The sequence below is a fragment of the Schistocerca gregaria genome, chromosome 4 (assembly GCF_023897955.1).
Source record: "Schistocerca gregaria isolate iqSchGreg1 chromosome 4, iqSchGreg1.2, whole genome shotgun sequence".
In the NCBI taxonomy this organism is placed as follows: Eukaryota; Metazoa; Arthropoda; class Insecta; order Orthoptera; family Acrididae; genus Schistocerca; species Schistocerca gregaria.
In genome coordinates, this window is record NC_064923.1 from 391,504,681 (window position 1) to 391,525,784 (window position 21,104).

At 41.4% G+C, this 21,104-nt stretch overlaps 1 protein-coding gene across 3 annotated transcripts in view; it reads left to right on the top strand.

The window, feature by feature from the left end:
• Positions 1-21,104, top strand: part of LOC126365750 (sodium-dependent nutrient amino acid transporter 1-like) — a 279,984-nt gene that overhangs the window by 212,977 nt on the left and 45,903 nt on the right. For all 3 annotated transcript variants that reach the window (XM_050008226.1, XM_050008227.1, XM_050008228.1), the window contains one exon: positions 16,610-16,721. In XM_050008226.1, coding sequence (XP_049864183.1) covers positions 16,610-16,721 — 112 coding nt within the window. The remainder of the gene's footprint in view (positions 1-16,609; positions 16,722-21,104) is intronic.

Here is a 21,104-nt window from a genome sequence, read left to right on the forward strand (position 1 = left end):
GAATACTGCCCAGCACTAAACTGACGAGTGATTTGTTGTTGCATTGTTGCCAGCTTATCCGGTTAATCATTCGTGGCAACTGTTTCGCAAAACCGGAGATATCAAGTAGTATTTAGTTATCGCACAGGCCTGTTCGTTTTGGCGGCAATGGTTCTCCAGAGACCGAAGTAGTACAGTACAGTTGCAGTTACATCTTGAGCACGATATCACGTGAAAGGTCCAGTACTTGCACAATCGCTCACAAGTGGTACTGTGTCGGTCATCTACGATCTGCCCGCGATCAAATGCACTGAAACCACACATCTGGCCCGTACTACCCCCCACTGTGACCCAGATGTGTAGAAGTTTAGCTGACTGTCAAGTTGTTGATTAGTACTTATACGATACATCGACGGTAAGGAAATAATTTTATTTTTAATAGTAAATATCTACTTTACACTGACGATGTAAGGAAAATTTGAATGCATTTCCCATATATATTGGTTATTACACTTTTACTGGGCATTACATGTATGTAATCGCAGTTCATATCACACAGTTAACTAAACGAAGATTTATTAGGCGTTTCTGGTACCATATCGATACATGAAACTTCATAAGGAACATTACACTGTTAAATTCTAAAAGAAAATGATCAGTCAGTGCCAATGACATTTAAGACAAGAGCTAAAAATTTCGAGTTCTCAAAAAGGAACTTCAAAAATGGTTCTAGACGTTAGCATGCTACTAAACTCTAAATTCTACTTGATATCATCAGTTTTGTGAGACACTGAGCAGCATCCTTGTTTCTACAACGTATTAGGTTTAAACTGCTCCACAAGAGAGATGAGAGGAGAAACCTCTCACATCCAGTATGTCTTACTACAAAACTGCCCCCCCCCCCCCCCCCCCCGCCCACCCCATCTCGCCCGCCTTTCCAGTCATTAAATGAATTCACCCCTAAATTAACATTGGACACGAGATTGAAAGCTGCTCTTACAATGAAATTTCACGGAAGGTTTAGGACAGAAAGCAGGTACATTATGTACTTAGCCAAAGTTTTTGGACCCAAGGTTCTTAAGTTCTCCATTTTTTTAAAAACATCACATTTCAGTATTATTCATTTGAGTAGTCATAAAACTCAACAACAAAGATATTAAAATTTATTCCAATAAAATTTAATAATTTCGTGGCAAAGTTTGTAAATAAATCAATAATGACAAATCTTATATCTCGGTACGTAGGGTTCCTGTCTTAAAACTAACAATTTGCTTTTATGTAGGAATCACCTGTTTGATATATCATAAATTTGATGTATCATAAATATGGATATAGAAAACATCGATGTTTCACCTCCGATGTGTGGTCAACATCATTATCACTAACAAGGACAACGTGACTACAGTTTCATACAAATTTGAGGCATGTGCAAGGTTTGTCCAGAAATAAAAGCGACAGGAGTGAAAGCTCCAGATGGCCAACCGTTGGGAAAAAAGCAATTTTGGTGTGATTCGGGTGAGGAACAAGCCGTTTGTTAGCGTAGGATTCAGGTAGCGTTGGCGCATAGGAAAGAAAACTGAATGGTAAGCAGTGTCGTGAGGTCGAATCCCTATAGGGAAACTTTTTTTTTACGTTGCCTATACTGAAAGAAAATCGAAGTAATTGTCAACATAATGTATTAATGTTTTTATAAAGGGCATGTAAAGGAAAGGCAGTGGAAAATTTGGGACTGCAAATTTCGCGGAAGGAATCATAAGGCCTATACCTAGAACTTCGTATATACTATTAGGAACTTAATTATTTTGCAGCTAACTTACACGCGTTAGGATGATACCGAAAAAACAGGTGAAGCAGTAATTTTATCTGTATCGTACACACGTCATAAACACCATATTTTTACAATTACATGGCTATTTTAAAGCTTCTGTAGGAAAACAAACTTGGTTTACATTCATAAAAGGGTCTCTCTAATTGCACAGTTTAGCAGCGAACCACTGGGTATGCATCATTTCGCCAAATTTTGGCGAGGGTACCTGGTGATGTACTGTGGTACGTGTTTGGAATCAAGCTTCTCGGGATGTCACCTTTTTCGCTCTCGGTGAGATAAGAGCAGTTTTGAAGCTTTTTAAACGAATTATCTATCGGGCTGTAAAAATAGACGGGAGGAACTGCGTTAATACTACACGGTGGGAATTATTCATCACGTTGAAAAATAATAAAAATACCTAATATTATTCATAAAGTAATCATGTATTTCCTACAATTTTTTTGGATATTTATTTTTTATCTCATATTTTCCTTTGCCTTTCCTTTTCATGAATTTTGTGAAAATATTAACAAACACAAAATACTGTGCATTACATTGGTTTATTTTCAGCGAAAGTAACGTAAAAATTGAAAATAAGTTTCCGCATAGGGACCGAATACTGTTTCGCACTCGTTTTCGCTGCGCCAACGGCCCATGCCACGTCCGATCCACACAAGAAATACATTTTTTTATGGTTCCGTACTTGCATCGGTAGAAACGGATCCCTCGTAGGATCAGCCTGTTGTGAGTCTGTTTAAAGCCCCTCTTCTCAGGAGCGCGTAGACGTATCACTATGAAATTTATATCCCTTGTCGGTGGAAATTGAAGCTTATTTGGCAGTCGCAAACTTACTCATTAAAACATATAGGATACCTCCAGTTCACCTATAACCATGAAATTTGGCAAGTAGCAAGGTTTCACAGCAAAAGTATAGGAAGAAATTTAGAAAATTGTTAATCTGTAATTAGAAGACACACAACAATATACTCTACTTCTTTTGTCATTTGTTGTCCAACTTCCAAACATAACACTACTAGGCATTAAAACTGCTACACCAAGAAGAAATGCAGATGATAAACGTGTATTTATTGGACAAATATATTATACCAGAACAGACATGTGACTTCATTTTCTCGCAATTTGGGTGCATAATCCTGAAAAAAACGGCATTCATACGCCTGGGCATTTAGTCAAACTGAGCTTGGATGGCGTGTACTGGTACAGCTGCCCATGCAGCTTCAACACGATACCACAGTTCATCAAGAGTAGTGACTGGCGTATTGTGACGAGCCAGTTGCTCGGTCACCATTGACCAGACGTTTCCAGTTGGTCAGAGATCTGAAGAATGTGCTGGCCAGGTCAGCAGTCGAACATTTTCTGTATCCAGAAAGGCCCATACAGGACCTGCAACATGCGATCGTGCATTATCCTGCTGAAATGTAGGGTTTCGCAGGGATCGAATGAACGGTAGAGCCACGGGTCGTAACACATCTGAAATGTAACGTCCACTGTTCAAAGTGCCGTCAATGCGAACATACCATCACGCCGGGTGATACGCCAGTATGGCGATGACGAATACACGCTTCCAATGTGCGTTAACCGCGATGTCACCAAACACGGATGCGACCATCATGATGCTGTAAACAGAACTTGGATTCATCCGAAAAAATTACGTTCTGCCATCCGTGCACCCAGGTTCGTCGTTGAGTACATCATCGCAGGCGCTCCTGTCTGTGATGCAGCTTCATGGGGAACCGCAGCCATGGTCTCCGAGCTGATAGTCCATGCTGTTGCAAACGTCGTCGAACTGTTCGTGCAGATCGTTGCTGCCTTGCAAACGTCCCCATCTGTTGACTCAGTGATACAGACGTGGCTGCACGATCCGTTACAGTCACGCGGATAAGATGCCTGTCATCTCGACTGCTAGTGATGAGAGGCCGTTGAGATCCAGCTCGGCGTTCCGTGTTACCCTCCTGAACCCACCGATTCCATATTCTGTTAACAGTCATTGGATCTCCACCAACGCGAGCAGCAATGTCGTGATACGATAAACCGCAATCGCGATAGGCTAGAATCCGACCTTTATCAAAGTCGGAAACGTGATGGTACGCATTTCTCCTCCTTAGACGAGGCATCGCAACAAAGTTTCACCAGGGAACGCAGGTCAATTGCTGTTTGTGTATGAGAAATCAGTTGGAAACTTTCCTCATGTCAGCACCTTGTAGGTGTCGCCACCGGCGCCAACCTTGTGTGAATGCTCTGAAAAGCTAAGCATTTGCCTATCACAGCATATTCTTCCTGTCGGTTAAATTTCGCGTCTGTAGCACGTCATCTCCGTGGTGTAGCAATTTTAATGGCCAGTAGTGTAAAACATTTTTCGAAAGTCTTGGAATTCCTGGGACGGATATCTGGCAAAATATCGATCTTCAAATAGATATGGCCATTGCCAGTATCAATGTTGACAACATGCGAATATTCGTCGAGATTCTCGATTCCCGGGATGGATGGACTGCGTGTATACATAATAAAGTTTGTACGAACCCTCAGAGCGCGTGTCCTATTCGCATCTGGCGATCCCACTTCGGTCACTCTCATTTACGGTCAAGCCGTGCATATTGCATAAATCTGGGCGAAATTGGTGACGGCGAGTAGGCAAGGTCCCATTGCAAGACTATTTAACGAAAAGTCAAAATATCCATACCTCAGGCACTGTTATGCCATCGCTATTAGTGATAGTAGTAAAACTACATCCCACTCGTGTGACACAACGAAATTTTCCGTTCTCCATTGCGACGAGATCGTTCTCACTCTCTGACACAGCAGTTATTGAGTGATGCAACTGAAATGAATCGAGAAGCCATAGTTAGGAGGCAAATCATCGCATGAGAGCTAACGATCTTAAGAGTGGAGCATTTTGCAGTATTTGAGGACGAGCAGTGAGGCACGGCACCTGTCAGTGCGAATCGCTGCTGGACGACCTTGACCAGAGCGGCGGTCCCGAGCTTTAGTTGGCACGGCACGTTCCCTGCGGTGGCACGGAGGACGCAACGGATAGCGAGCCGTCCGCTGGAGGCCGTCCAAGGTCTGTACCGCTCCCGTGCTGTCGGGCCTGCATGCTGAAATCCACTGGCCGTGGAACAACACACGTCGATTGTGGAGTTGGTAATGATAAACGTGAAGGCTGGAGAGGCGAGCTCGTGCTGACATGAAAGAAATGGCATCCTCACACGGGACTTCGACGCGGACGTGCTGCCGGACCCGTTTTAAAGCGTCAAAACGCGGGATTTCACATTGCATAGCATTCCCATGAAACATGTCAGATTGTCGCTTCGTGGAGAGAAAGTTCGCCACTAAAATGAAACATCGCGTTATATATCACAAGCAGAACTGAGTAGACGACATAATGGATTACGTCATTCGCCGTCCGCCTTGGTAGCCGAGTGGTCGCACGATGGAATGCCATGCAAAGGGGCCCGGGTTCGATTCCGGCTGGGTTGGAGACTTTCTCCGCTCAGGGACTGGGTGTTGTCTCCGTCATCATCATATCGTCGCCATCGACAAGCAAGACGCTGAAGTGGCCCTAGCCACACGACATTTAGTTTAGTCATTTGCAGTTGAAGCTTGTATTTGATGGGTTTTATAACTTGCGTTCAATGAATATACTGCTAAACCCACATCCGAGCCTTCAAAGAATCGAACTCCCAAATATAAAACCTCGCATCACCCGAACCGTGTGTCGTACAATGATATAATTTTGCGGCCACATTAAGTGGTATATGTATACACTGCGAATAGATTCATTAATAGAGAAGTAATAAATTGTAGCATCATACTTGCCACTGCAGTTTTACTTCGTTAGCAGTGAAAATGAAGTAAGCTATAAACTTTTTTTCCTTTTGTGATTTTGTGTCTGAATATCTTTAAGATAAAAGGTTCGTAAAGGTTTGAAATTATGTGTAAAGTTTGTACGTTCAAAATGGCTCTGGGCACTATGGGACTTGACATCTGAGGTCATCAGTCCCTAACTAACTAACAAAGGACATCACACACATCCATGCCCGAGACAGGATTCGAACCTGCGACCGTAGTGGTAGATAATAGTGCTGCTACTGCAAACTGCAAGTGTGATCGAAAGGGTACTATACATTTGATTGGTTGTTGTTACCTTAAGTGTACTACCGATACGACCAAATACTGTCTTTGCTGGAATTTCCTGGAACCTATAAAGTAATCAAAACGTAAACGAATTTCCACAGATCACGTACTTCTGTGGTAACTATGTAAACATGTAATTTCACTGACCCACTGTCATCCAAGCTGTCAAAAGGGAGAATAACGCACAAAACTAATCTATAGCTAAAAATCGTATATAACGGTGCGTCTACAACGAGCGTCCAAGTCAGGTCTGAATACAAATTCCACCAAACACAGCATATGACAGCATCGATATTACACTCGAGGTAAAAACACCGGCGAATTTATATACATTTGCGATAACAGTTACAGTTGCCAGTATCAAGTATTACTGTATTTGCTGAACACCTAACGGTGGCAATATGACGAGGTGAGCTCATTGTGATTTGTGCAATGAAACTCATAGAAAGATCAATGTAACTGGTATATCATTATCCTAATCATCTCACTGCAAGACATTTTCCACTGTGTTCCCCTCCCTCCCCACAATCCCTGAAAAATAAAAACTGGATAATCTGCGTGCTCTGAGTTGTGCTGCCTCAAGATATGTACACAGTTTCTAGCTGCAGCAATATTTTTTTACCGCGTTAAACCTTTAATATAAGATTATAGCTTTTATTGAATAGATATGACGGCATTTTAAATTCGGTCGACAGCTATATCAAATATTGAAAATCAAATTATTGTTGCAGGAGACGGGGAGGGGGGATGGGAGGAGGAGGAGGAGGAGACAGTAACAAGTTACGATCTACGCCCTTAGAACTGAATCCTGGATTCGCGCCTAGTTGCATATTCATTTTTCTAGCGCGAAGTTGGGTACTGGAGCCTGCTTCTGTACGACAAGAAAATAGGGGACACTTTAATGTATTTCACTGTGAGTCAATTTTATGTAAGTCGTATCTAAAAATTAATTTCTTTACCAAGGGCGACTGGATTTTGTTGCTGGAAGATATGTAAAGTTCAGTAAAGTGTTTGACAACGGTAGATAAATATGTTGCAGATAAATATCCCGTTTCGTGGATGGAATCTGATCATTGGGAAAACGTTTAAGTGCTTCCGTCTAAGAGACTGTCGTGCCAACGGAACTGTTTACTTGAACAGTCTTTCAAAAATGGCTCTAAGCACTATGGGACTCAACATCTGAGGTCATCAGTCCCCTAGAATTTAAAACTACTTAAGCCTAACTAACCTAAGGACATCACACACATTCATGCCCGAGACAGGATTCGAACCTGCGACCGTAGCGGTCGCACAGTTCCAGGCTGAAGCGCCTAGAAGCGCTCGGCCACACTGGCCGACGAACAGTCTTTCACCGCCAGGCCGAGAAATTTTCTCCTCGCCAGAGTGCAACAGCTGATAGTCACAGACCACGTACTCTTTCTTTCTGGCTGATAATAAGGAAGATTTAGGACAACGGTTCTGTGGAATGGACAGACTGCTTGGCGCGAAATTGGGGTCAAGGTAAACAAAGCCACTGCTCTAGAACGGGGAAGAGGAACATAAATAGTTGGCATCTAAAATACAGTGCAACTGAAGACTGAAATGGAGTGATAGGAGAGGTACCAGGAGGAGACAACGAGGGAAAGAAACCGAAGGAAAACTTGAAAGTTGTATTGACGTTTATTTTATTGGACACATGATGCCAATAATACATTCAGTTTCGGCGAGTCTCTTTCATGTTCGACAATGATGCCAAGATTTTGTGACTCCCAAATTCCTTCATTATTGTGGTAAACTTTATCTGACAGGTGAAATGTCGATTCGTCCGAAAATATGAGTTATTCGGGAAAAATGTCCTCTGTCGTATACTTGAGAACTGAAACGAAAATTCGTACCTTGTGATATGGTCGCCGGGACGCAGTTGGTGCAGTAAATGTAACTTGTAAGGCGTTCATATGCAGGCGTCTTTTCAGAAAACGCCACACCGTTGTTTGAGGAAGTTTAAGTTGCTGGCCTGCCCGCCTTGCGGTCTTCAGAGGGCATCGCGTAAGCGCATCTAGGATACGCTCGATATTTTCATCACGCGTGCGTCTTCTACCATTGCTCTTCCTATTCTATATGCAACCAGCTTCCAAGAATTTTTATGCCAGTCATAAACCTGCCTGTACGGAGGCGGCTCCTTGCTGAATCGACGGAGGAATGCACGCTCCACTTGAACAATGGGTTGACTTTGCCCTAATTCCAACACACAAAATAATTTCTATTGTATTGTAGTCACCCTGTTGCTGCAAACAACCAATAGCACAGCTGAGTCAAAGCTTTGAACCTTCCTGTATCCCGTGACATGCACAATGTGTTTTATCTTTTACAGTTTGTCTGTAATAAACAATTGAAATCGTCTATTTCAAATACCACGTATAAGTGCTGCAATACGTGTACACCACCTCTCTGAAAATACGAACAGTCACGTATGTTTGACTCGGTCCTAGGACCGCGTATGCTCTTTAATGTTTACTGCTACCAGACCCGGGCGCCAAACATGTTGTCATGCGAACCCGCTGGTGCCTGGCTACCTTTCTCGTATTCACAAACAAGGGTGACGCAACAGGACGCTGGAGAACTCTTGAGTAAACAGCATTTTCATGTCCTCAGATATTCTGATCACTGATACACGTTGCATTTGCCGCCTCGATAAAACTTCGATGCAGAAGGCTGTCTCTTTGACAAAGAATGTGACCTTTAAGTAAGTGAAAAGCGTCTGTGTAAAAAGCAGCAACGTCCCTTAGCTCCAGTCAGCGAATTGTTACTCGGGGAAGAAACTGCACTGTTGGCAGTCTTACTCCAACGAATTGTTTTTGTATGTCTCATTTTTCTCGGTCAACTCCGTGAAGAATTTTTACATGGGTATAATATCTTTTCCTAAAAGGACATTTCTATGCAATGAAAGGCACACCTTGTTTTCGTTTCTTCTCTTTTTCTGTGAATATCTTCACTGATAAAATGTTAGTAAAGTTTGGGTAGCCAGTTTCAAATAAATTATTCTTTTAAACTTTTTATTCCATTTGTCCACTGTAACTGTCACGGGGTCCGCAGCTCGTGGTCTCGCGGTAGCGTTCACGCTTCCCGAGCATGGGATCCCGGGTACGATTCCCGGCGGGGTCAGGGATTTTCACCTTCCCCGAGATGACTGGGTGTTGTTGTCTTCATCATCATCCATCCTCATTACGATCGGAGGAACGCAACAGCAAACCGCCTCCATCAGGACCTTGCCTAGTACGGCGGTGCGCGTCTCTCGCATAGTCCCCCCATGCTCTGTCAAGAAACATCGGACTTCATTTACAACAGTCTCAGGGGCATAGAAAATGTTACTACATTTAACAAACTACTGAAGACGTTAGATGATAATTGAGATGATGGTCACTGAACGTTCTTGCAAGTGACGCCGCACGGGAGCGGTCTAGGGCGCTGCAGTCATGGACTACACGGCTGATCCCGGCGGAGGTGCGAGTCCTCCCTCGGGCGTGTGTGTGTGTGTGTGAAACATATTTCATAATTTTTGTAATCATTATAGAAATAAAGTTTGGGAGCTCCTGTGCTACGTGTTTGCTTCCAGGCATTCATTGTCTGTAGGTATCTCGAAAAAAGTGGAAAATATGCTAAAAATAAATACAAGCTGTAACACTGAAACAGAAACATCGATTATTTGCGTCAGCGATTGGAAATGCCGTCAGTTCGAGCGTACCGTTTGTTCACCTGCGTTTGTGGCAACTATGACGTTCTGGACAGTTCAAGCTGCTTGAGGCTTGATAGACTTCTATATGCAAGCTTGTGTAAACAGGTCAACGTATACATGCTTTAGCGTGTTTACCAATAATGTACATGCTTGCGTTTGCCAGTTTCAACCGTCAGTCAGTTTACGCAGCGAGTGATACGAAGTATATGGTTTGGGCTGATTAGGGCAGAGGAGGGGGAGAGGGACAAACAGCGAGGTCAACGGTCCCATCGGATCAGGGAAGAATGGGGAAGAAAGTCGGCCGTGCTCTTTCAAAGGAACCACCCTGGCATGTACGTGAAACGATTTAGGGACATCACGGAAAACCTAAATCAGGATGACCGGACGCGGGTTTGAACCGTTGACCTGAACGCGAGTGCAGTGCGCCACCTCGCTTGGTACGAAGTATATCAGTCGCAAGTTGCTGGAAACGTTGATGCGAGTGTACGAACGCCAGCCTTGTTTCAGGGGTATCAGACCGAAAAACTGTCACGGCAATGAAGCATTTAACTAAAAACAAAGCATTTCGTCACAGATGAATGGCCCAGAACCAACTGTAGGAGTAAAAAAGGGGGAAAAGGTGAAGTCTATAGTCTTTTCAGCTTGCGAGAAATTAGGGTATTACTCCGTCGTTCGTCTTATGTGTGGTCCTCCGCAAGAGCGGGGATTGTTTGTTTGCAATAGGATCTGCTGTCGCCTCCTACCAGCCCCCCCCCCCCCCCTCCTTTCCCGGCTGTCATGGAATCTTCTCTCAGTTCTAAACAGGTTTGGCTATGATTTTGCTGAACAGCAGTTTTAGAGATTCTTCACTCTATGAACGACCACAAGTAAGATATACTATGGCTTTCGCAGCTGCTGCATAACCATTTGGTTGCCTGCCGCACGGTTCATGAAAATGGCATAATTGCATTTTTCGGCTAACTAAACCCAAGGTAGATGCGAACCTTTTATAGAACAGTACTGAAACGGAGACCCCAGTCGCCTTCCTGTTGATTCCCCTAACCCGTTGTTTTTCAGTACAGGCGCAGCGCATGGAGACTATTCAGTTTCACTCGCCAGATCGCTGGACTGGATTCAGATGAACGGGCTCATTTTAGATAGCAGACGTGCTTTTTTCGATTGTAGCAAAATCTTGGAGCAAGACTGTAAGGTCTTCAGAAAGGTGAGAAACATTTTCTGATACATTAATACTCAGGTTTTTATTTTGCCCACTGTCCATCGTAGGCACGACGTTGTCGCTTATGTAAGAAAACTGACTTTTCTAGAGTTTTCAGATAAATCTGTCAGTCGAAACATACTTTAAATTATTTATTACATTTTTTAAATCTTGTAGCTTTTTCAATAGCACAAACAGCTATTTTTATGCATGATGTAGCCATTTATACAGCGTGAAAGCCAGGACGTGGTTCGAGGTAGGTTTCATCGCGCCCTACTCGCATGACTACGAAAAATACTGCATATGTTCGGTACTTTTTTGAACGCCTTGGAATAGGGCAAAAGAAGCTCTGTTTTATTACGTAGTATGTCATTTGAAAATAACGATAGTACACACGTATTGTAAAAATTTTCTCGACGAGGAGACTGGTGGGGGATAATGCGAAGACTGAAATCAAACGCAGATAACCTTTTTGATTTCCTTCGATTGCTATCAACTTCAGGCAGCAGAAAATAGTGTGCATAATGTATCTGAAATATCATTGCATAAAATGATTCCAAAATAAAATACACGTAACATTTCCGCGATCGTTAAATGGCCATGTCACTGCTCTTCTCGTAGATGAAGACGCAGTAAACAGCGTTGTCCGCTGGATCACGTTAGCCATGCTTTAGCAGATGACGACGCAAGGTCTTCGTGCCAAGCTGTGCCTTCCTCTGGAGTTCCAAAATTTAAAAGATATGAGAAGTCGTGTTTGTTGACTGCAGTTCTACTAGTTAAAAACGTAGACGCTATTTATTCACACAAATGCCACCGTTACCTGTTTGGAACCTCAAGTTTATCTTCAAATGGCTGTTCACATTTATATTACATCTGTTCTTGTTTACATTAGTTGTTAATAAAAACAGGCAGCCTCCTTATAATGAACCTGTCTGTTTCAAACTGTTACTGGAGTCATTTGTGTAAATAAATAGCACTATAATATTAACAGTGGCTGCTTGCTGTTGCCTTAGTTGCATGATAATATACACTTGGTCTAAGGGTAGCGTCTTTGAGAAGTATTCAAAACGTCTTCGGTCCCGGGTTCGAACCTCGTCACTGCTTAAATTCTGAATAAAAGTCAATGGTGGCAGAAGACTACCGACATAAGACCTCAGCATAAGACGTCACCCTCGTTCTCCCAACAGCCTTTTCAAAGAAGGCGGAAGAGCGAACAAAGGTTCAGGGCAATCTCTTGTCTTTGGGGTGGAAGCTGCCCGCAAAACGCGGAAGAATCAGCAGTGATCAATGGCATGAATATACAGAAAGCAGTGGGAACAACTGCATTAAAGGCATCTAATGTGTATCCACTGGTTATGTGGCCTCTAACTGGAATTCTGGCGGGCCACATAATGCCAGTGAGAAGACTGAGAAAACTCTTATTGGCACTTAGAACAAGTCAGCTTCCTAGTACGGCACTTCGGAAGTTATGTCTCTTTTTTGCTGTCAGCAGCAAATTTTTTGATATCAGACTACTTTCTCAATTTTTTTGGCTACTTATCAGCTATGTATGAAAGTGATACATCTTTTTCATTCTCTCGACAAATATCTGATTTCACACTTTTAACGTTTTCCATATTCACTCTTAACCATGGTTTGTGCTGATTGGAGCAGTATCTTCAGCCAACTTGCCGAGTCTTCTTGGGCTGCGCGGATAATAAGTAATTTTGTAAAGAATGCAAGACCTGCACTATATTCCATAGTATGAGTTGCCGATGTACAATACGGGGAATACCCCAACAGTCTTACTTAGTCCTTAGTAAAGATTTGGTGTGAATAATGGTAGCTCGCTCTAAAAGTAGAAAAAATGTAAATTAATGCAGATGAGTAGGGAAAACTATGCTGTAACGCTCGAATACAGTATTAGTGCTTCTTGCCACAGTTACGTCGATTACGTACCTGGGCGCAACATTACAAAGTGATATCAACTGGAACGAACCTGTAAGGTCGTTTGTAGAGACTGCGAATGGTAGACATGGGTTTATTAGGAGAAATTTTTGGAAAATATAGGTTACCTGTAAAGAAGACCCCATGTAGAAAATTGTGGGCCCCATTATTGAATACTGTCCGGGTGTTTGGGATGCTCTCAAAGTATTACGAAAATGCACCATAAACTCAAATGGGAATCCTTGGAGGGAAGAAGCCGTTCTTTTCGCGGCACAGATTAGATAATAGGCGACAGACTGCAGACCGATTCTACTGCCACCAACGTGAATCTCGCAGCAGGGGATCGCAGACAAAATAAGAGAAATCAGGGTCCGTACGGTGGCGCACAGAGTCGTTTTTCCCTTGTTCCATTTGCGAGTGGTATGTGGAGGAGAGTGACAAGCTGTAGTACGACGTACGCTCCGTCTGCACCGTGTGATGGTTGCTGAGTATGTATGTAGATGTAGACGTAGACAAAATTCGTCTTTCTTACTCTCACTTTGAAAATTTTCTAGTGAATACGCGATGCCCGGGCTCCTTGGAGGAATCACTCTCGGGGGTAGACATTAATTATCTGGGAGGCGATAAATTTTCTGCATCACCTGCAAAATTTAGTTCTTGGGGTATGACACGATTCCAACAATTTTTAGTCTTGTTCTTCCCCTGTGTCAATTTCTGCGGACACTCGCGGCGAGGTGTTACAGCTTTCGTCACGATTGTGACCTAATCGGCCCTTCAAAGGTATTAGGAGTGACAGGAGGTTTAAATGCGTTTCTCCATTGACCCAGAAATTATTATACCAGTCACTGGAATTTGTCTTCAACTCGGATAGTAACTAATATGTTCCATTAACCAGACTTACCAGTACAGATCCAGTTTCCTTTTTTTTACGTTGCAGAGTAAGTTCGAACTAAACTGGCAAATACTCGTCTTCAGAGCTCCACATATTCAAAGCGCAGGCTGGTCCTTGTTGCGATGCAACTGCCTTGCTGGAAATACTCATTGTCAAATAAAAGTAAATTAAAGTAAAAGTCTTCACGAATGTTAATCTTGAAGTTGGACGGGTGTAACACAGCTTCTTAAAAAAATATGTTTGTGTTAACTAATTTTCGTTGAGATGCTGCTGTTGAATCTTCCTGTAAATTCCTTAAGTGGTAATGGGCCAGAGAAGTCAACGAAAGATTCAGGTATACGTAAATCTGACATTACGTCACACAGCGTAGCTCAAAATCTCACACTGTACAGGCATTCTCGCGAGTCTTTATACACTCTCGCTAACAATTCGGCCATTTTTGCATATAGTAGTAATTTCGTAAATTATAATTACAGAAATTGTTCAGAATTACAGAAAATGTTATCATTCGGAGATTACAATTTAAATATACGAAACAGGATACAAAGTCAAATACATATCTGTTGTTTTCGCAGGAAAATAAGTGAAATGATTGAAATAAACAATATCGATCACATTTTTGTTAACTGCACTGAAACTTCATTATCCCAAGTATTCCTATCATGTTTCCTGCTTAATAAAACATGAGTACATTACTTATTAGTGCAGACGGAATTTCAATAAACAGTACAGAACCAATACCTAAATTAAGAAATAATTAGAAGAAAATTAAGTAATTAGATGCCGTTATACTAAACAATTGCTTATCTAATAATTTGTAAATGAAAACTCTCAACTGCAACCAAACGAATTGACGATACTTGTTCCTACCAACGGATGGATTTAATATTAGCAATAATTCACGATTAAATTGTTGAAATTTACATTGCGGAGCTCAAAAGGCTAAATTACATATATAGGTTGTACCTAATGACTTGACAATTAATCAAGTACTCCAAATTAGCTTCGAAGTCTCATGAAAAGCGGGTAGTTACATTTCATTGTACAAGAATGCGCGGTCGTTATGGATTCGAATGGGATTTGTGCATACTTGCATAGTATGAAAGATCGCGTGCTTATCAAGCTCGCAGTTAGGTGCTTAGCTATCTTACGGGATGCCAGTTTACGGTTGAATCGAGCTGACGCGTGCGCCACGAGCTGCTTACGAGGCGTATCGTTTCGCTGAGTTGGTACAGCAGGTGTGCCGCGGGAAGCGCCAGCTGACGGCGTGTGCCACTGCCGCTGCTGCGCTTCGCTCTGCTGCTCATAGCCCCTGAAGCTCTGGGGGCGTTCCACCAAGCGTGGGGTTCGCGCGCTCGCAGTCTAGCGTTGTCGCCCGCTGCCCGAGTGCTGGGGTTACGGCCGACCCCGACTTCGCCATGGGCGCTGGCCATGAGCGATGCGCTGTTCACATACACCCACACGACACTGCCCATCTCTCTCAAATATAAGGTACAATATTTTAGACTCGACGTTAGCGGTGTCATTCTGCTGCAGCTTTATTCATTTTTCTTGTTCATACTGCGCACATATGAGTAGGTAGTTCATACAGTGCTGATTATGGCTATGCCTCCCATGTTACCTACTGCCGCCGTAGCGCATCTTTTTTTTCCCCAGATGGGTGGAGTCAGTTATCACAGTGCTAACCCAAAGATTCGGAACTCGTAGCCCAAAGTTTGCATTATTTTGTAGTTGAGTGTGGATCCCCACTATTGACACTACCTATATGCAGTACCTCTTAGGCTGTGTTAGAAGTTTCCCAGGTTGCCAAAAAGCTAAGTCGTGTTCCTGTTAGTGGGACGCTATCTCGCACAAGAGTCAAGAGGACAAACTAACTGGAATTGATCATTAAGCAACCTACAGATGCAGAGAGTACATAATTAAAATTAAAAATAAATGTTGTTTGAAGAATGTAAAGAATAATCACTTTTAAATAACTCACCAGAACAGTTTCCTGGCATCTTAACTGTGTTGTTGTATCTGAAAGTAAAACAGCCAACACTTACGTATTCGGGTTCGTATTATGCACATTATATTATCAAACTAGATGCTGATAATTGTAAACTAATACATTCTGTAAATGTATATTTATCGTGTGTGTGTGTGTGTGTGTGTGTGTGTGTGTGTGTGTGTGTGTGTGTGTGTGTGTGTGTGTGTGTCACTAAAAGATGACTAAGCAAACTGTGACATCTCCCTCTCATTTTCTGTTCTATTAGTCAATTGTTTGTTAAATTAATAGCTTTGATTTAAAGGTGGGCAACTATCTATTAGGATCTAGTTCAGCACTCTGCTTAAAGTGCTTTCATGGTCTGCAGATATGCAATCTCCCAGAAGGAATGGTTAGTTTTGAAACAGGTGGAAAATTTTTATACAAGCAGAAAAAAAAAGGATCATACTCTATCTTTTGAGTGGTTCCCAAGACAGATGATCGTAAATCTGTGCACAGGAGAAATCCAAATGATTTTTCTAAACATTTGGCTTCATTACTTTCCTGTTTTGTGTGTCATCATTTATTTGTCAGCATTAAGTTTACAATAATGCATAATGACAAGCCTTTCCTTTAGCAATAAGTTTTTCAGAAGTTCACTGTAAACTTTGGAGTACTTTTGCACGTACAGGTCAGCATGTAAAGTCTTAGAACACCTCTGTGTTACAGTTCAGTGGCAGCAATGTACACAATTTAAGCTAGCAGTTCTGATGTTATCTCATGTTGTAACAGAATGTGATAGTATGTTAGACGTACATTCTGCATGACCAGTAGAATGGCCTCTATTCGTTCAATTTACATGCTTTCCGAAATGCACATAACTTTGTCCTGTTTCATTCCTCCCAAAATAACTAGTGAAAGAACTGTTTTTCTTTTGCTCTGTGACTAAAGCTGACATTTGTTTTCTTTTGTTTCAGAAATCCTGTCAATGTCTTTCTGCTGTGGTCAACACATTGACAGCACTTTCCTTTGCTGCAAGCTTTGGAAACATTACAAGATTGCCACGTATTGCCATACTTGATGGAGGTGGTAAGTTACCTCTCAGACATCCTTACCATATTTCTTCCAACTGAGTGGGTGCCATAGACGTAGTAAATTCAAAGGAAGATATTTCCACCAGGTTGTTGAATTAAAATAAGTACTTCATCTAGCACTACTTCCTAGTTTCAAGTTCTCACTCATTTAAAATACGCAAGTGAATATGTACACTGCCTGCTTGTAAAGAAAAGTCACATGCCGTGCACAATTGCACCTCGTATGGTCATCAACAGTCAGGTCACACAAGGGTGAGAGGAATATTTCAGAAAAAGTGGAGATATAAAAAAAACCATTAAGTGTTTTCATAGTAGTGAAAAGAATAATGAAGGAAGTAAAGTATGCATGAGAGAAACTTGGGGACCTAGAATATATAATGATATAAGGAAAAATAAGATACTGAAGCAGCTCGAAGGAATTGATAGATTCTGTCATAGGAAATATTTCAATACAGCACCTCCTTCTCATGTTGCTGTTGGCTGTGGCGGTAGATGGAAGTTGCCAAAACAGTATTATTTGTCACAGTAAAATGCAGATTTAACAGGTAGCAACTTCAGAGTAGGCATGAAGCAATTGTATTAAGTACAAACACTGAGCTAATAAACTATTACCCAGATAACCATTGCTGTGAATTTCAAAACTTTTTTCAGAAAAACGATCTATCAGTATTATAACTAACTTATTGAGACTGGTTTGATGCAGCTCTCCATGCTACTCCATCCTGTGCAAGATTCTTCATCTCCCAGTACCCCAGTACCTTCTGAATCTGCTTAGTGTACTCATCTCTCGGTCTCCCTCTACGATTTTTACCCTCCACACTGCCCTCCAATGCTAAATTTGTGATCCCTTGATGCCTCAAAACATGTCCTACCAACCAATCCCTTCTTCTAGTCAAGTTGTGCCACAAACTTTTCTTCTCCCCAATCCTATTCAATACCTCCTCATTAGTTACGTGATCTATCCACCTTATCTTCAGTATTCTTCTGTAGCACCACATTTCAAAAGCTTCTATTCTCTTCTTGTCCAAACTAGTTATCGTCCATGTTTCACTTCCATACATGGGTACACTCCAAACAAATACTTTCAGAAACGACTTCCTGATACATAAATCTATATTCGATGTTAACAAATTTCTCTTCTTCAGAAACGCTTTCCTTGCCATTGCCAGTCTACATTTTATATCCTCTCTACTTCAACCATCATCAGTTATTTTACTTCCTAAATAGCAAAACTCCTTTACTACTTGAAGTGTCTCATTTCCTAATCTAATTCCCTCAGCATCACCCGATTTAATTCGACTACATTCCATTATCCTCGTTCTGCTTTTGTTGATGTTCATCTTATATCCTCCTTTCAAGACACTGTCTATTCCGTTCAACTGCGCTTCAAAGTCTTTGCCGTCTCTCACAGAATTACAATGTCATCGGCGTACCTCAAAGTTTTTACTTCTTCTCCATGAATTTTAATACCTACTCCAAATTTTTCTTTTGTTTCCTTTACTGCTTGCTCAATATACAGATTGAATAACATCGGGGAGAGGCTACAACCCTGTCTCACTCCCTTCCCAATCGCTGCTTCCCTTTCATGCCCCTCGACTCTTATGACTGCCATCTGGTTTCTGTACAAATTGTAAATAGCCTTTCGCTCCCTGTATTTTACGCTGCCACCTTTAGAATTTGAAAAAGAGTATTCCAGTCAACATTGTCAAAAGCTTTCTCTAAGTCTACAAATGCTAGAAACGTAGGTTTGCCTTTTCTTAATCTTTCTTCTAAGAAAAGTCGTAAGGTCAGTATTGCCTCACGTGTTCCAACATTTCTACGGAATCCAAACTGATCTTCCCCCAGGTCGACTTCTACTAGTTTTTCCCGAGGTCCGCATCTACCAGTTTTTCCATTCGTCTGTAAAGAATTCGCGTTAGTATTCTGCAGCTGTGACTTATTAAACTGATAGTTCGGTAATTTTCACATCTGTCAGCACCTGCTTTCTTTGGGATTGGAATTATTATATTCTTCTTGAAGTCTGAGGGTATTTCGCCTGTTTCATACATCTTGCTCACCAGCTGGTAGAGTTTTGTCATGACTGGCTCTCCCAAGGTCGTCAGTAGTTCTAATGGAATGTTGTCTACTCCGGGGGCCTTGTTTCGACTCAGGTCTTTCAGTGCTCTGTCAAACTCTTCACATAGTATCGAATCTCCCATTTCGTCTTCATCTACATCCTCTTCCATTTCCATAATATTGTCCTCAAGTACATCGCTCTTGTATAAACCTTCTATATACTCCTTCCACCTTTCTGCCTTCCCTTCTTTGCTTAGAACTGGGTTGCCATCTGAGATCTTGATATTCATACACGTGGTTCTCTTTTCTCCAAAGGTCTCTTTAATTTTCCTGTAGGCAGTATCTATCTTACCCCTAGTGAGATAAGCTTCTACATCCTTACATTTGTCCTCTAGCCATCCCTGCTTAGCCATTTTGCACTTCCTGCCGATCTCATTTTTGAGACGTTTGTATTCCTTTTTGCCTGCTTCATTTACTGCATTTTTATATTTTCTCCTTTCATCAATTAAATTCAATATTTCTTCTGTTACCCAAGGATTTCTAACAGCCCTCGTCTTTTTACCTACTTGATCCTCTGCTGCCTTCACTACTTCATCCCTCAGAGCTACCCATTCTTCTTCTACTGTATTTCTTTCCCCTATTCCTGTCAATTGTTCCCTTATGCTCTCCCTGAAACTCCGTAGAACCTCTGGTTTAGTCAGTTTATCCAGGTCCCATCTCCTTAAATTCCCACATTTTTGCAGTTTATTCAGTTTTAATCTACAGGTCATAACCAATAGATTGTGGTCAGAATCCACATCTGCCCCTGGAAATGTCTTATAACTTAAAACCTGGTTCCTAAATCTCTGCCTTACCATTATATAATCTATCTGATACCTTTTAGTATCTCCAGGGTTCTTCCATGTATACAACCTTCTTTCATGATTCTTAAACCAAGTGTTAGCTATGATTAAGTTGTGCTCTGTGCAAAATTCTACTAGGCGGTTTCCTCTTTCATTTCTTAGCCCCAATCCATATTCACCTACTATGTTTCCTTCTCTCCCTTTTCCTACACAGGAATTCCAGTCACCCATTACTATTAAATTTTCGTCTCCCTTCACTATCTAACTTGATAAACACAATCGTGATTGCTTGTAAATTGTTAATTTTTATTTTTTAGATGATCAATTACAATCTTTTGAGAGATGATCAAATCTACAATTCTGGATGACAGTAGGAATCACAGGTGTGGAGCATTTCCTTCTATACTGGTGTGTAAAACTCTGCAGTGTTCTTCACTCCAGCACAACTGGACCTGTTCTACACCAGAAATTCCTACTATCATCAAGCAATGTGGACCTGATGATGACCTCTTAAAAAATTGAAACCAGTCATCTAAAAAATAAGAATTAATAACCTAAAAGTGAGTCAAACTTTGTTTGTTAAATAAGCTTTGCATTTTCTTTACTAGTAGGTAAATATGTTCTTTAAAGCACAGATTTATAAGTTATGTTGAACTGTGCAATTCGTTTCAATAATTTTCATGAATTTATTATGGTTATTTTTAACTATCTTACTTATGCTGTCTCTTCTAGCCATTTACTATAGGCATCAACTGTGAGTAAGACTATACTTGCAGCTGATCCTGTGTAATCTGTATTTATCTACTTCCATGTTCCTGTGTTATTTGCAATTATGGCCTTGACATTTTGGGGGGAAATGTGTGCACATAGTCCACTCACTGCAAGATACCATGACTTGCTGAATAGTTACATCAATATTAGGTCAGTAAATGATGGAGCAAGCAGTATCCTTCATTTTAATGATTTCTATGTGGTCTACAAGTAAATAATACAGAACTGCTTTTCATAGTGGAATTGGGATACTGACGAGATCCTTGAACATGCCGGCTATTGATGTATACTTACTGTATGTATCCAGCACATGCCAAGTTCTTTTCTGCCCGCCAACAAGTGTACAGTGCTCCCAGATCCCTCTCTTTGTCTCCCGAGCCACATACTCCACTTGTACCTGCAACTACACACAATGCAAATTGACCAAATTTATCATGAGCTTTTTCTTCTTGAGGTGGGAAACATTGTAACAGGTTCTGTTGTTTTTGATAAGAGATTGATAGTCTGCAGTTGCATTGCACTCTGTTAGATTAAAATATCAAACTGGGAGTGAGAGTTGCCCCAGGCTGCATGCATCCCAAAACAACTATCAGTGTGGCTCAGGGAGTGAACATCTATTATCCAGTTGGTTAAAAAAAAAAAAAAAAAGATACAAACACAAAATTCCATTTATTTAGTTATGATAAATTGAATATCATCAATTTTCAACT